The sequence below is a fragment of the Platichthys flesus genome, chromosome 12 (genome assembly GCF_949316205.1).
Source record: "Platichthys flesus chromosome 12, fPlaFle2.1, whole genome shotgun sequence".
Lineage (NCBI taxonomy): Eukaryota > Metazoa > Chordata > Actinopteri > Pleuronectiformes > Pleuronectidae > Platichthys > Platichthys flesus.
In genome coordinates, this window is record NC_084956.1 from 18751209 (window position 1) to 18768862 (window position 17654).

Below are 17654 nucleotides of genomic sequence, written 5' to 3' on the forward strand. Positions count from 1 at the left end.
GGGCCCTGCGCTGCCCGTCATTTGCATGTGTGGGGGGGCCCTTGTTAACGCCCGATCGATCCCGATGATTAGAGGTTAATGGCTCGTTATTGAAGTCTTTACATATCCTGTGAGTGTGTGAAGTCCTGGCGCCGGCGAGTCTGTGAGAGTCCTGATCTCATACATTTGTCCGCCCCACTGAAACCGAGGGGGGGCTTGCAGAAACAGCTGTATGCAGCTGCACGGAGCGAATATTCACATGCTGCTGCTTATACAGGAAAACAGTCCGGATGACCAGATTTAGTGGGCCTGGCTCTGTCATTTCAAACAATCTTTCACATGTTGTGATTCAATGTAACTATTGTTACATGGGCTGGATTAAGAGATGCATCATTACCAGTTCATGCTTTGCAGTGTTGTGCTTCATCTGGATACTGAGGACATATTTTACCTTAATTATTTTCTCTGCTCACTTCTCGTATAGGTTGTGGCATATATAGTCCCTTTCACATATGATTGTCACTTAGTATCTGGGGTTTGGGACATTTTGAGAAAATAAATCACTGGATGTGATTATACTTTAAAAAAAACAGTTTATTTAAATCAGATTAAATGACATTCACAGCATTTTACGCGTTGTGAACGCATCGTAATCCAGTGACAATAACAAGGGTTACTCTGCATGGTGGGTAAATGCTTCTTTCAGTAACATCAAATGGATTTCTTACTTAATTTTTTCTTTTTTTTTTAAACTAAAAGTGTAATCGATTACTAATAATTGTGTATTTTACACTGAAATGGTTTCTAGTTTCGTTCAAATGATCATTGGTGACCGAATTAAAAGTCATTCTTAGTTCTAAAACGAATGAAAATGTAGTTTATCATCATAGAGCTGTCATAGGGATTGTGGTTATGGCGGATTAGCTGGGATCCATGTTTGATAAACTGTCTTGATGTCAACAATAAGTCGATTACAGACATTTCACAGTGAACCAAAGGAGAGGGGGCTGTACGAGGGTAACTGCTGTGCGCGTAAAATCCCAAGTCTGGTGCCATTTATGAAGCATTGTGGCGTCACAACAAAAGTGTCTTTCGTGAGGACTTCAACTCACAGTTATCAAATGGGTTGGGCGGGGAGGGGGGCAGTGGGTACTTTCGTATTGACATGTCTTTGATACCCCGGTGCGCGCTGGCGCCGGCGACCAGAGAGCCAGCATTTGGCACAGGCGCTTCAAACATTCCAGATCAAAGGTATTACAGTAGCAACACAATTACAGCTGATTGTCTGCCCGCTCAAATGTAAATATGCTAAAACAAGCTGCGAGGAAGCTCGGGAAAAACCCTGGGAGCGCAAACAGGTCCTCAGAACAGACTCAGGCAATGGCTGCTCCACATACCAGCAGATAGGACATCAGGGATCATATTTATAATTATCCTAAGCGTTTTATAACCAGGCAGGATAGATGTATAAACAACAAATCGATTATAGACAACTAAAGCGTGAACAAATGGTGATAAGACTGTAACAAATCAAACGTATCAAGCGTAAAAACGCCGGTTTTGTTCCATTTACGAAGCGATACAAACGCTCCCTGTGGTGCAGCCTAACGAATTTGGCAGACAAATATAACATAATTTGAATTTGAAATCCAATCTTCTCCCGTACACGCACACAGTTGTCACGATGACTGTCAGTTTCATATCATGCACCAAGTAAACCGAGTGATCACTTTCCATGAGACCGCGCCTAACCTGTGCGCCCCTCCCCTGAGCTCTCGGCATGCAGCAGCTCGGGGACAATGCCGCTAAACTGATCGTTTAGTTATATGACAATGCAGATAAGAGGCCGGGCCTACTTGTCTCCTTTATCGGTGATCTGTTGCTGTGAAGGCAGCAGCCCCATCGGCCCTTCAGGGCTCTTTATCAGGGAAGCTTTGAAGATGCGCCCTGATCCCGTTAGATAACAATAAAAAGCGCCCGGGACGTCGCCTTCACACTGCGCCGATTTCCTCAGCTCTGCCCGGGCTCTGCCTGTGTGTCTGTCCCGGAGAAGAGGCTGCAGTCACTGTATTCTAATTTTGTACTGGGACACTGAAGCATAATAACAATGGTTTTACTTCATGGCTCTTTCCATATCTCTGAGAGGTGTTTATGAACTCTGATCAGACACGTCTGTTTGGACCCCAGCTCTGAAACAAGGTTAAATACAATGGGGTTTAGGCTCCTTATCTGTGATCATATAAAGTCTGTTTGGATTGATTTCATTTGAGTATTTAAACTCTTTGTCTGTTTGTTGAACAGCCTTGATTGAACCCAGACATACATGTTGTCACCAGGTGTAACAAATACAAATGTCACTGAAAAAATATATTGAGAAATATCCTTTATATAAACTATTTGGCACACAGTATATTCAATAACATCCAACCTAACATAAAACTCACTTTATATAAAGGTTAGTATAACAAAAAAGCGTTATGGTGATGTACAGTCACCTTCATTAACTGTCTGAGTTCTGCAGTTTGATGTAAGTGTTACCACTTTAATACTTTTCTACATAATTGGTTTAACATTTTTCGATGTTGAAGTTATGGTTATCATTTTAGCACATACAGCAGGGGCCCCCATCGGCCCCAAAACAACAAAACACAAGAGCTAGATGTGCCTCGGCGAAGTAATGACCTGTCCTTGTGACAGGTTTAAAGTACGCTGTGGCCTTAATGGGAATACCTATCCATGAGGAAGAAATACCAGGGAGAAGTATGATGTCATTACCATTCGCTGTGAATCCCTACAGGAGGAGAGAAACCCAATCTTCAGCTCTCCCACCACGACCCACATTCCCTGACAGATCCAATGGGGCTGTAACCTGCCATGCAGCCATTCCATCACGGGTATTATCTGACAATAACACGCTCTGGCAAGAGGGAGCTTACAAAATCTCGTTTATTTGCCTAAATGAAGCAAATCTTCATAGCACGTCACATTCCATCTCCACGGTGTGTTTCAGGGCAGGGAACCATGGAGGAGATGGAGCGGGCAGGAAAATAGAAAAATAGACACAGGCGGAAAATCGTTCATCTAATAACATTTTGCACACTGACATCTCATTATGTCCTATAGTCTGTCGGTAATGGTAAGGTATTGTCCTGACAGCGAGCTCGTCTAGTTTTCAGCTTTCACGACACACCACTGTTAATAAATTGCAGTTATTTCCCATTGTGCTGTTTCAATTAAATTAATATTAGATATTAATTACCAGTCTAGTCACACTAATCCCATTTGGTGTACAAACAGATCTACCTGTTGTAGATTAGACAAAACAATTATGCGTGAATGGAAAGATTCTGTATTCATTTTGTCTCGTTTCCTGCAAGTCAAATACAATTCAGCGGATTTATGTGTTTGTTGGTCAAGACTGGATTAACCTGCCAGGGGATCCCAGGCAAAAATAACTCCCTGGGCCCCATTCCTTCCTATTCTTTGTAGAGTGTGTTTCGTGTTTCCTTTCCTGGTTCATGTGTGGCGATGAACATAATCGAATTCAGAAATATGCACTTTGCCTTGCTATTTATTTGCTGAGAATGATATCCAGTGCGAACTTGAATCAGTGACACAAAACCAATAAGGTGTTTGCTGACATCTCCTGAAAGCCGAGCCAGTTGATCCAGTAAAAGACGATCAACAGCAGCAGGACTTGAATCTCCTCCATGTTTTCCAGAAGTGAAGATGTCTTCTCAGCGTATCTACCATATATGTATAAGCATTGTTGTATAATCTATACCGCCACTTTTTGGTCTGGAGGAAACTGTATGTTGTAGAGTCGCACACAAAAATGACTTATGATAACTGCGGGCGGGCTTTCATACATCAGAGGACTAATTTGGCAAATCATCCAGATAAAAATGAGCTGAAGAGACATTTTGTGTGCAACAAAGTGCCAAATCACATATGAATGCTCTCCTGATACAGCCTGAAAGTGTGTCTCTTCCCTCTCTATAGCCTTACTCAATACCTACTTTCAAATCAGCATACCTGTAGAGACTCTGTTTGACATTCATCACAATCAGACACAGAGCGGGGAGAAGCTGGTAAAACTCAAAAAGGCCCCCAAAACTTTTTCATGAATAAGGAAATATAAAATACAGCACCATAACAGTCTTAGCAGCTCAGACATGCCTGGTTTTCCATTTGGCCTCGAGAGGTTCATGGAAATGTATTCAATAGTTGTTGAGATATTTCAGTGTGGAACAAATATGGTGGACTGCCATTCCCTGTGTGGCCTAAAAAAAGTAGGCTTCAAACTTTGGGCTCTCTTCATATCAGCTGATGTTGTAGTTTAATAACGCGCATTCCTTAGAAAAAGTTTGAAGGGATCATGTTAATGTTGGTGATCCAGCCTTGATGTTGGACCTGTATTTTGCATTGCTGCTGCCATGTTCACTCTGTGTATGATAATGTGTGGGACATAAAATCTAAAATACAACATCAGTTCACAAATAAAGATTACACAAACTTCATTATACATTATGACCAGAGGAAGAAGGCTTTCATATTACAAACGTCACCCATGACTTTTGTCTTTTTGGCAGAGGCATACTGAGATGTGTGACCAACAAGCAGAATCGGAGCGATGTAGAGTCTGCCAGGGGGTTTTCAGGCTAAAAGGCCGTGGTGACAGGACATCAGAGGCATCTCAGGGTCGTGTCATGGGACATGGGGCCTCAGCCTGGGCCTGGACATGAGGTGTCGACCTGTTGGTGGCGACTCGCTCTCTCAGGACTAACACATGTGACCGGGCCAGGACTCACTGGAAGGTGGCCTTGACCCGCTTCAGCGTGTCCTGGATTCTCCGCGTCTGTCGCTCGCTGGACTGCTGGACGTTGGGATCGTTGTCGGCAGCCAAGAGGCGGATGTCAGAGGTGGCGAGCCGGGCGATGCGGCGCTGAAGGTAGGCCTGCAGCTCCTGGTCCGGGCTGTAGGAGTACACCGCCTCCTGGAAGGCGTGGACCTGACTCACAACCTTTGCTATTCTCCTGGAAATATAAATGTATAGACGAGGGGATGAAGCAACATGCGACAGAGCTAAAACATGAAAATAATAAACAGTAATCTCCTGTTGCATATTCATCATTAACAACATCATCAGCTTCTTCCTGTGACCTGATTTGCAGAGAGAGGGATAACCCGGGGTCCACACCAAGCAGCTGTGTATCTGCCTTTCCCCGCTAGAGCTCCTGACCTCAGCATCTGGCAACACCCGGTCTCATCTCAGCTTCTGGGCCAAAACCTCTTTTCCAATTGAACCCCATCCCACGGGTGCCATCTGGTGCAGCACTGGCACCCCTACCAACAACCCAAATTCAGCAGCTGTGCCATTACCATCCAGCCGCCACTCGCTGCGACCTCAGCATCTGGTCAGCCATATTGGAGTGGAGAAGAAGGACACAGGAAAACACGTGCTCGCAGTGAGTTGGCCAACTTTTTCATAGATGCACATGTACGTGTGGAGAGAGTTAATTCTTAGTTATGGTTCTGACTGTTCATATTTACTATCACAAGGATGGTTATCAGATTAATTGAAGAAAGCTGTGTTTTATGTTTACAAATGCTTATAAGAATTTACAAGTGTATTGACATTTTTTGTGGAAAACCAAACAAGTGAAGACAAAGCTTTTTCATACATCTAACAACATGGCTGACTACTTTGCTATTGGTGTGTCTAAATTCAGGGGTTCTCTCCTTCAGAAGCTGCTGAATGTGTCTCCATCAAATTCAGCCAACAGATGTGTCAAACAGTAAGACCAAAATATCCGTTGCTTGTGTACATAAATATCAAGCTTCAACTCACTGTGTAGCTCACAGTATAAATTAGAACTTTCTCATCATGTCCATCTGCAGCTCTGTTGCTAAACGACAAGGCCAGGGCAAGCTTCCCCTGTCCAGGAATGACACAACTTTCATTGACCACATACAAAGAAAGTGGCCCCTGGATTGGCAAACACCCAATATTACCGGAATCAAGGACCAACTAAATCAGCCAGTTTAGTGATAAATATAAAAATAATAATTAATTTGTAAATCAGTAATTAGCCGTCTGTATCTGACCCTAACCCTATTTAAACCATGTCAGTGAGAACACAAGTAATGTTGACTAAATACAGTTAATTGAAATGTTGCTACAAGGCAAAGTAAGCCAATAGAAAATAACATAATTGATAGATGTTTACAATAGTCAGTGATAGCAACCAGGGGTTCAGAAACAACAGCAGAACTGGAACAGATTCAAACTTGGCCACATCGGGTCAACAGCATCTAAAACAGTCATCACAGATCAAAAAAGGATCCGGCTCATTCCTCACCGGAGCTTGGTCCACTTGTAGGCTCCTGTAGTGAGTGTGAAGGCTCCGATCTCCAGCTGCTGGACGTGCATGGCCAGGATATGTGGTGGCGGCAGGGTGGGCCTCGTCCTCAGGTGCTCCCCACCCATCAGACACAGGTCGTCACTCTTCAGAAACACCTGAGGAGAGGGAGCAGTTAATCTGCATGCTACATGAATTAGTTTGGAATGGAACAGAAAAACAAGAATAGATTAGGCCCAAACTGTTTGATGCTGTATAACAATGTCCATTACGATGGAATATGAATGAGAGGATCTGTGAGGATTTTCAACACATTTAACCTCTTTACATTTGTTTTTATTACACATGAAGAGGGAATCTGCTGCGTTGAGTCTCACTTTCAGGTTCTCAGCACACAGGCAAGTTGCTCGGAGTTGTTTTGCTATTGGTTTGTTTGCCCTGGAGCCCAGTTTCACAATATGTGACCAGCCTTCGGTTACAAAACACCATGAGCGTGCACTTGCACAAACACACCTACTCACACACACCTGCACAGCTCGCAGCTCCTCCAGTATCTGAAACACCTTGGACGACAGATGCTTCCAAGCCTGTTGGCAACAGATGAGGAAGTTGTTTTTAGTAGTTCCAAAATGAAGATGAATTAAACCGCAGCAACACCACTGTTGCATTGTGAGTTTTTTTGAATTACTTGCTTTCGGTGCTCACATTCCTCATCTCTTTATTCCTCCTATTCAGTGCATTAATGCTGATTGCTCACTTGCGAAACCAATTAAACACCAGTTCAGTTCCATCACAGCTGAAGAAAACATTTCGCTCGAGGGCATCCGACTTAATACACAAACTCAGAATTCGTTTTGGGGTCATTTATGAGACGCAGCCTTACTGGTAATTGCCCGACAATCACGTTCTCCAGACCTCCGAGGACCTGCATGGCCGTGGCAAAGTTCCTCGATTCGTAGCAGTGTTTTCCGATCCACAGATACTTGCTCACCAAAGCAACTTGTGTCTGTGTAAGAAGAGAAAACAACTGACGAAAGATGCTAAACAAGGCAAAATGAAAAGTGTCAAAGGGGCTCTTCACACTTTTATGCTTTTCGTGGGACTAGAGACGTTGCATAATGAAGTAAGTCCAGGGGAAAAGTAGTTACAGTTGATGTTAATAGTGCATCGTGGAGAGTTTTGCTTTACTGCTACTGCAGATTATTTTTCCATTTAAATTAGAAAAGGCGGAATTCTATGAAGGAGAATTTGAGCTTCAATTCTAGTGCAAATGCATGGACAGGTTAAAAAGGCTGAAATGGCTTCATGTGTAAGCAGGACGTTTAATCGTGGCTTTCAGAATGAGAGAGGACTGAAATGCCTTTAGAAGAGAAGAGGTGAAAGGTCGACTCAAATGCAGATAAAAGTGTAATCGAAGCTTAGCAGAAATTTGAGCTGAAGCGGCAGAAACTGTTCAAGTGTAGTATAAAGTGCTGCAACGTCAGTTAGAGAATGGGAGCAGTCACACCAGTATGACAAATGACACAAATGTCAATGAAGTGAACTGAACATTTTGAAGATTGAGTGGATCGTCTACATGAAAGTACGAAGAAGTAGCTAAAGGAAAAAAACACGACCAACAACGACACTGATAATCAGCAGCTTATTATAATTAATGAGACTGATAAAGGGTTACATGTATTTTTTTCAATTTGGACATTTATGATAAATAGAACCAATAATTGCAATGACAGCACTGGGTCAGCAGGTGGCAGCAAAGCACTGTACTGGTCTCAGAGCGGCGGGGGGAAAGACTGCAAGTTTTAGCACAACAAATCTTAAATATAATAGCTGTATGGAAATGGCATTTGAAACTTGCAAGAAATGTTCTATAGACAGGAAATCGAGAAAACACAGACTTTATAGCCCTTGTTGACCAGTCTTTTTCAGTGGTGGAAGACAAAGTGCTTAGCCAGCTAATGATGCGTTTGGGAACCACATTTTACTCTCCCAAGCTGCTGGTACTTTTCAGACATGTCTGTACATGCCCTATGATACAATTGCACGGATCCACACAAACCTTAGGCCCTGAGACCTACGTGGGTTCAATTATACACTCAAGCATGTTTGGGGCAGTTCAATTCCTATTACCGCAGGTTCAGTGTCTGTTTAACATTAGCTGGGAGAACTGTGTCGACCTATCGATCATATTAATCTTATAATTAATATTATTTGTATGTATCAGTCACACTTCTCATAGGGTTTAACAAGATGCAACATCCCCTGTCCTTGGATTGGCCCTGAAAAACAGCCCGGTTGAAAAATGTAATAACTTATATTTATTGAAATGAAGCCACTGAATGAGAAACAGTTTCAAGTATCAAACCCCATTCAGTAGAGTAACAGAGAAGAATCAGAAAACACGAGGGGAAATTTGTGACTGACAGAATCTGTGTCCTGTGAGATCACAAAGCTCAGACTGGGACAGCTGCCATGTTTTATTTTTCCTGACTCGTGTAATATCGTGTGTCTCCTCTCACCTTGGTGGAGTCACAGATGACGATTTCAGAGGAGATCCAGTTTGTGACGCTTTCAGCATAAGTGAGCAGCTGCTGCAGGTGACTATCTGAGGGTGTCCCCTCACATACATGAGGACTGCTGCCCTCTGCTGGCGGGATGGGCAGTGACACATTCCTAAAGGGTAGAAAAAAAGCGAAGCAGGGAAATTCATACTAGAAAATTGGTACATAAACAACCATAACTTTGTTATTTTCAGAAAACGTATTGCAAGGAAATTCAATAACTCATTAATATATTAATTTATCAGAAAACATGCCAAATGCCCGCGGATTGCAGATTCGGAATTCACTGACAGGTCTCACTGTGTCTCTTTATAATCCATTTTGTGGACCCACAAGCCTCAGTTCTAAGCCCATAACTGTTTAATCCATAATTATTTATTTTATTTATGCCCACACATGCTTATATAAAGTGCATTAAGATTAATTTGCATCAAATCAGAAGTAAATTGCATTTTTATGTATTGATCGATTATAGGATTGGGCAACTAGAGTTAACAATGATTCTGTGATGCAGTATGAGAATAGAGATCAAAATGAAAGAGTATGTGCACCCGATACGCTGTGGCCTGTGTGTGGCAGAATGAATGGTGCTGTTGTTGTTGATACTAAGTAGATTATCCTGGTAACAGCAAATAAAAATAAAAATAAAGCAAAACTGTAAACAGAACACTATTTCCATCAATACACAGATGTTTGGTTTGTGAGTCACACAAATATGTTACAGTCAATCAGGTCAGGTCAAGCTATGGAAGTGTGTGGGGGCCGGATTTTGTCCCTGTGTCATTATTTGCTATCTTGTAGATGCTTCTGCAGGTATATAGATCTGTGTATTATGTACGATCAGACATACTGTTCAGAAGAAGAGTTCAACGATGTAATATACTGTTAAAAGTGGACTATATCATTTTGAGGAGAGATGTTTAATGAATATATTTTATACAGGTCTTTCCTTTTTTTCATTGATACAGGTCATGAGGGGCTGTTGACTCTTTGATGATGGTTCTAAAGAGGAGAGTTGCTGCGGCCCTCACCAGACCATAACTCAACTCCTGTGGGAGATTCTGGATCAACATATCAGACAGTGTTTTCTACCACAAGCATCAGAACACCACAGACTTGTGATCTATGGTGAAGGGCGCTGTTGTGGAGGTGGTGCATGTGGTAACAGAGCATCTTAATGTTTTCTCTTTAATTCATCATCAAGATGTATTGACTGTGAAGTCAGCAGACAGAGTTTAAAGCAAACATATTACACTCACTTGTTTGGGACCAACACGTTGTCTCTGATTCCTCGCACTCTCGAGTTGAGAAAGTGAACTGGATGACATCCTTGGAATATTTCCTGTAAAATTAAAAAAAGAGTTAAACCTCAAGTTGATTAATCAGAACATCACTATGCATTTACGGAAAAATATCTCCCTCTAGTGGTGTATAGAGACAACTGCATGAATACTGAATGGATCGAGGATGAGTGCTGTGTACCTGCTGCAGGAGGGTGAGCTGCTGGGCTATGTGCTGTGCACTGTAATCGTTCTGGCTGAATGGGAAGCGCTCTTCACTGTGCAGGCAGACGTTGGACGGACTGTCCACCAGGGCGCCGTAGAAAGGCATAGGCAAAGCTGCAGCAATGGAGAAGGCCTTATCTTTATGCATGGATGCAGAGGGCTCCACCACTCTTGAGATCCTCCACTGAAAAGTTCAGAAAGAGACTTTGAAGTTTGGCCAGGCCTTTTTCAGGAATTATGTAGACGTTTATGTTTCCTAACGTGAGCTCATCAACTCGCCGTGCAGACCTGAACTTGAACTAAACAAAAACCTATCAATAATCGCTAGTGACCTTTCTGCTGAGATCCTCAGTCGATGAACGTAAGTAGACAGAGTCATCGCCCTCCTCAATGCTGACGAGACTTCCTCTTCCATGGCTCCAACTTGTACTCGTTGGAGTGTGGAGAGCAGCAAGAAGGTCCTGGCCCCGGCTGTCAACAGGAATTACCTGTGGAAACATACAATAAACCAAACACAGAATATAAACAGTTACTAAAGAGACAAAAGAAACATGACAAAAACGAATAAACCCGCCACCAGAACATGCTGATGTGGTCAGTGGTGATACAGACTTCATATAGCGTTAGATACAAATTTTAATCATCGAGTGTTGGTATGTTTTTGTCATCTAACAAGACACTTAAATTACTTGAGTTTAATTTGTTATATTATGTTAACATTATTAATATTATGGTCGGCCGGAGGTTATGTACCTCAGTATTAAGGAATGTTTCTAATGCATCCACCAGGCCGGACTTTGGTGTGAAGTCCACCTGTTGACAGTCTGTTATCCAGATCTGGAGCAGGTCCAAACTGCGATGGAAGATCTTTTCACTCTCTGCTGACATGTCTGGAGCTTCTCTGGAATACAAATCAAATAAGATCATCAAACAGTTAGCAGAAAGGGTTTCATGTACTGAGTGCCTTAAGGCTTCTCATGGGTTTTATGGCAAACTGTACACTACTACTCTACTGCACTGTGTTGTGTTTTTTGTGTGTTTTGTATGTAACAACTACATGAACGGTTCAAAAAGAGAGAAACTAAAGCATCTGTGTATTTGAGACCTGTGAAAAGGCCATAATCCACCACGAACTGATCTTATTATTACGTGTTAGCTGATACCCTTTATCTTTCTTACCTCGTTGCCACAGAGCTCCATTGTTGTCCCAAATTGTTTTCAAACACACAAAGCCACACTGTACTATATCACCTGCTTCTGTGAACTTTCACAAGAGAAAGGTCCACCAGCAAATATAGTACCAAAAGACGCTACTTAGATTGGAGATGTTTTTTTTCTGCATACTGTAGCCTACTCCACTGCATTATGCTGTTTGTCTATGTATCGATGGGCTAGCAGATATACTGTACCTTGCAGCACTGATGAATTTATCCATTATGAACTGCAGCAGCTGATCAGGCGTGCAGAAGAAACGATAGGTATAAAGGAACTGCTGGATATAGCCCTCCACAGCCGCGTTTCTGTGATGGGAATAATAATTGAATAAACTTTATTGTATGATAGTAGACAATAGTAGTATAACTGTGGAAAAAGAACAGTCCCTCATTATGTTCTTTGTTTCACCCGGGCTCTGCCTCCCACTTCTCTATGCCAACAACATTTTAAGAAAGCCCGGGTCACTCTAAATGCTTCTTTTCACTGAGAGGAAGCAGTGGCGTCATTCAACGTTCTCCAAAAATCAAAGCACTGTTGGTGGTGGCTCTCATGTGAGCTGGCAGACAAAAGGCAATTCATCCAAATCCTCCATGTTGAAGGGGGGGACTTTGGTTTCAAAAGTGTCGATGGGTGAGTGTTAATGTGCATTAGTGTTAATGCACTAACCCTAATGATAAACTATAGGCCTGTGTGATATGGCCATACAATATTGTATTGAAATAGAAACATGTCTAATGCTTATTATGATGTCCATTTACATCATTTATTTTGTTGTGCCACAAATAACACACTTGTTATTCGGACGGTGGATAGTTATCTGAAACAATCTCATGTCGATTTCAGACTGATCCTAGCACAGAGGTTCTGCCGCCTTGAGAAATGAGGATTAAATTACACCCTTGTCTATGTTTGTTTCTTTATATATCTGTTTGTGTAGTTTGACTAAGATGTGAATAAACTGACTAAGCTGTTATGCTGGTATAAGCCACCATCTGAGGACATGAACTGAAAACCATCTCTTATCAATGTGTTGGCCGACTTTGGCCTAGGCATTGGACACTCAGGATAAAAAGCATGTATCAGCACCTGGTTTTTCTTCGTGTTTATGCTGTTGCAAAACACAAAGAACATTCTAAAATGTTAAAGTTCAGAGCACCGGTGACAATTTACATTTCAGATTTAAATTGAGACAATTTGTAATGTCACCGATGTTGAAACAGAATTTAAAAAACAGAGCGGCATAAATATCAACGAATCCTTTGAAAAGACCAAAACCAGCGTATACTGATTATGACATATTACCTGTATCTTTCTTTTCTGTTCCTCTGAGCCACAGAACTCCACTCACTATTTTGAGTCAATCCCACAAACTGTTCTACATCATCTCGCGGCTGTATATACTCACATATGAGTTTTAATCTGCAGGGAAACATGCTCCCCGAACAAACAAATGCAGTGCAATACAATACAAATTCAGTTTTGACCTGCTGGTGGCACTATACCACCATCAGTAGGATTCATCCTCTGGGGACATGAATGTACAAAATGTCACGACCTGAGTCTGAGCTTTACTGCTGGCATGATGTTAAAGAATCCCAGCAATACTATAAACTAGGACTTTCATGACACCGGCTGAAAAAGAAAGTCTTGGAAAAACGTGTGTTACCAACAGTAACATGGAGGATCTTCACTGTCTTGGTGCAGTCTTGCGATTTTCTGACCTGTGAAATCCCTTTGCTGGACACATGAAAAGCAGCAGCAGGGAAGGTCAATAATTGAGCGCAGAACCTGGATCATAGGGGGCGCCCAACACTTTGAAACAGCATCACAAGTCCTACAACTTCATGGCTCAAGAGGCGATGGCTTACACATTACAAATATAAACCCTCATTAATAATACCTGGTGTAGAGGTACGCCATGAGGCCCAGTGGGGAGCCAGCCTGCAGAGTTCTCTTCCCTTTGCTTGAGCCAAAGTTCAGACCAGAGGGGTCCTCGGAGGACTGGAGGTCCAAGGAGCCAGATCCTGAGACAGCCAAAGAGGGTAATAATGAAACCTCCAAGCCCCACTGCTCCACACTGAGAATCTGCAGTAATAAAGGAAATCATATCAAAGGTAATAAGAGTAGAATTGTTAAGACATCCACGAGGAAACAGCAGTGTTGAGTATTGCATTGCTTTGCCAGTACCTCAAGGTATTTCTTCACGCAGTCCAAGAAGACCACTTTGGATCTGAGTTCCTCAAGCTGGGACTTGAGTTTGGAAAGCATCGATTTGCTCCCAGAGCCTGGGTGATACAGTACATAGCTTTAGAGATTATACAGGAGGCAAAGCAGGCCGTTTTCTTACAGCAGTAGTGTTAGGAAACTAGCAACCAACCTTTATTTTTTCTCTCTTGTAGAATGAGCTTCTGGTAGAAATTTCTAGTTTTCTTCAAGTTCCTTGTTTCAATTATCAGCTGCTGCTGCAGTTCCTGTTCAAAGGAGATCGCACAAAATCACACAAAGGCCTTAAAATAACAGCACATTGCCTTCCACTAAGAGAAGCCTGCAGGTGTTTCCAGTGTGTGTGTGTGGGGGGAGGACGGCTTTTATTTTCCTTTTTCTCCTCTGTTCATTGTGGCAAAAGAACGAATTGGCTCTTTTGAAGTGAACAGAGTGAGAAGTCGCCCAGCTCTTAAAAGGTGTGCTATTAGCTGCTGCACAATCCCTCTGAAGGAGTTGTGGTGCCATCAAAGCGTGCAAACACAAAGACTATTCATTAATATTCTTTTGGAAATGATAATAACTTCCTCTGCCAAGGGCTAAGTTCAGCACATTAATATTCAGATCCAGTTTAGAGAGAATAATATGCCAATTATTCAAAAGCCCCTCGCGTGTTCTTGTCCTATTTACCCCCAAAGCCTGACCATGCCCCACTTCATTACAGTTAAGAAAATAGTTCCTGGACTTATTCATAAAACTCAACCTAGTGACAGACTGGATGGAATTAGGAGACTAAATGGCATTGGAACCAGCACTTTGATGGCTCATTGATAATAAGCACAAAGAATCAGAAATCATATTATCCTTATCTTATCCTTATCTTACAATACTATATAAATCCTTTCTGAGTTGAGTTGACAATAATTAAAACACATTCTGTCTTTTTGATAAAAAAATATCCAGACCTCGTATAATAGCAGCGTTTGCATTAAAACAACTAAACTTAACACACAACCCATCACTGCAACAAGCAGAACATACAAGATGCATTGTGTTAGTGTAATAGAACCTGATAAATAAATCAGACGCTTGGTGCAGTCTGCCGTGTGTTCAAACACAGAGTAAAGGTCACATATGACTCACTGGCGTTATCCTCTACAGGTTCACTCACCTGGGTTTTCGAATCCAGACATGGCGATCCTGTGTGCTGTCCCAGATTCACTGCATACTGCATCACCTCTGGACTAAAACTGTCTTCTCCAAAAAAGGCCAAGGTCCATGCCGGGCTCAAGCTGAGGCCCGCTCCCCCTGCTTTGGATCCGGGCAAGAGGAGCTGCTCTGACACCAGGGAGTCGCTGTCCTCCATGTCCTCCAAGCAGTCAGGGCTCATCTGCTCATCACGCAGGGCTCCCAGCAGACCATCCTCTCTCGCCGACAGAAACTCGGCTTCAGAGGGGCTTTCATCGCTGCCCCCCACTGAATGATCTCCTCCCTCCATGACCCCTGCGCCTGAACCGTCCGTGCTCGCGCCTGCAGACAGGGGCAGCAGAGAAAGAAAGAAAGGGAGGGAGAAAGAAGCAAAAGAGAGAGGACTGAACCACAGGGAGGGCAACCAAACAACAAAACAAACTGGATTTGAGGAGAAAACAGAGAGAGAGAGATCAGAGGGTGGTGCTGGGGGTAGTTAGTGCTCCCCCTGTTGTGGCTGAACAATGAATCCACTGTTGATCAGATGAGCTTAAAGGCAGTTCAACTCGTTCTATCACCATCTTTTTATCTCAAGTATCTTGCAAGAGCCTGTTTGTAACCAAGACCCCTTGTCTGACGTATATTAATAGCACCAAAACTGCGTATGATAAAGCTTGTGAGTGTGTGTGAATAAAATTGGTCAGGATTGAGCTTCTGGAACGAGGAGAAACAAAAAGATAATACATATTCAAAGGAAAATCCACACTCTTAGGAAGAGCATCAGCCAGCCGCTCACAGCTCCTAGGACTTTACTCAGAGGCCAAATAGAGGAATAATTCATCACAGACAGGGCTGCTGCTCAACAGTATTTTTTAATTTGAAGCCAGTGTCGATAACACTTATCAAATACTATCCATTAATTCCGCTTAATTTACATAGGGAGACAATTTCTTAGAAAAAGCACAGTTTCCTAATTGTCAGTGCCCCTCCACTATGTTCGGTTGGGAAACGTTAAAATCAGGAAATGTAAGGTTGTATAAGATATTTATTCAATTCTGAAAATGACAAATCTGCATTTTTACAAATTTGGAAAGGTGAACCGATGATCAGAAATCACCCCCCTGAACAAAATATTTTATCGGAACACATACATTATCAAAGTCAACATGAAAGTCAGCCTCCTACCTTGACTGATGCACTGTTGACTCTGCTCCGATCTTACTTCAACATCTCCACGTGCACTCTCGTTTTCGTCAGGACAGGAGCGGGCCTCGGCCTCTTCCATAGAATCCACAGTAGCAGGAGTGGAGGTGTGAATGTTTCCATTTAGATCAAGATGGCCATGCAAGCAAACTCCTGTCTTTCCTCTCCACACGGATGCAATCAAAGGTGGAGTACGGGCTGCCCTTTTCACAGCCTTTGATGAAGGATGCTCATTAGAGCCGCTGTATGGGGCACATTAGATGAGAAAAGTAAAATAAACCATGCATACTGTTCAAAGTTAATGACAGTCAAAACCTATTAAAAGAATAACAACAATAATATTCATTTAAGTATGAACATCTTTATATTTGAAGAAAATAGAAATGATGATGGCAAAACACTTGACATCACATAAAGCATCTTGCAGATCACACACCCATTGATCCGTAAAGTTTAACTGCACCCTGAGACCCGCAACGTTCACTCCAATCCGTGCAACAGTTAGAATGGATCATGTCTCAATTTCCGAGGATTCAGTCCTGCCGCTCTTCCCTGCCTGGAGTCAGAATAAAAAAAAAATGTAATAAATAAAAAACTCCACAGCTGAGCCCTGGGAGCGAGCCCCCAGCCACAGGATAACAGCGTTTCTCTCTCTCTCTCTCTCTCTCTCTCTCCCTGCAAAGTGTCTCACTACCACAGCGGATTAAGATGGGGTCTCTCAGCACGGTGCCCTGAGCATGAGAGCATGACAACGGCTTGATGAAAAAGATGTCTGGGAGAATTGGCAGGCTCGACCCTCTGCCCGTCTACACCTCACATACAAATGAAGGGAGACAAGAGCGAAGCATGGACTTCGTCGCCTTCACTCATGAATTCATTCATCCACTCCCAGTGCCACTTATCAGTAACAATGCATATGAGGCTTTACATGTATCTTCAGTGTATCCAGACGTTCTCCTGAGCACTAACAAACATGCCGCACGGCTGTTACCATAGGGACCCCCTCAGCTGCCGACTGAAGTTTACGTATGCATATACGTAAGTGCACACTGTATAAATTCTCATTTGCATGCTGTGTATGGGCGCCGTGCACGTGCAGGTCCTGTTTACTTGGATCATTCTGTGTGTCATGTTCTTCACAACCCACGTGAGTATACATTTAAAATCGGGCCCAGCTGGGTTACCTCCGTGTTCACACCACACAAAATATCTGTTCTCAATTGAATCTAATATATTCACCTATCACTTATAATCTCCTAATGTTGTGACTGATTGTGTTGATTCGATTCAACCGGAAACCCACCCTCTGATGTACTTAAAAGAATAAAAACTGAACCGTGCTGAGAGTGATTCAGTCATTGTTAGTTAAGTGACATGTGAAATCTCCCACACGTTTCACTGTGGCAAGAAATGATGATGTAATCACAGGAGAAATGTCT

General features: G+C 42.6%; 1 protein-coding gene across 1 annotated transcript in view; it reads right to left on the reverse strand.

Annotated features, from left to right (window-relative positions):
• Nucleotides 1-2360: 2360 nt before the first annotated feature.
• Nucleotides 2361-17654, reverse strand: part of LOC133966685 (kinase non-catalytic C-lobe domain-containing protein 1) — a 37726-nt gene continuing 22432 nt past the window's right edge. The window contains exons 17-31 of the mRNA XM_062401706.1: nt 16198-16457; nt 14996-15354; nt 14000-14093; nt 13810-13907; nt 13523-13707; nt 11817-11927; nt 11161-11308; nt 10740-10895; nt 10385-10591; nt 10162-10244; nt 8861-9014; nt 7225-7347; nt 6869-6928; nt 6342-6499; nt 2361-5015 (exon numbers count right to left, since the gene is read on the reverse strand). Of these exons, the coding sequence (XP_062257690.1) occupies nt 4787-5015; nt 6342-6499; nt 6869-6928; nt 7225-7347; nt 8861-9014; nt 10162-10244; nt 10385-10591; nt 10740-10895; nt 11161-11308; nt 11817-11927; nt 13523-13707; nt 13810-13907; nt 14000-14093; nt 14996-15354; nt 16198-16457 (2425 nt within the window). The 3' untranslated portion in view covers nt 2361-4786. The remainder of the gene's footprint in view (nt 5016-6341; nt 6500-6868; nt 6929-7224; nt 7348-8860; nt 9015-10161; nt 10245-10384; nt 10592-10739; nt 10896-11160; nt 11309-11816; nt 11928-13522; nt 13708-13809; nt 13908-13999; nt 14094-14995; nt 15355-16197; nt 16458-17654) is intronic.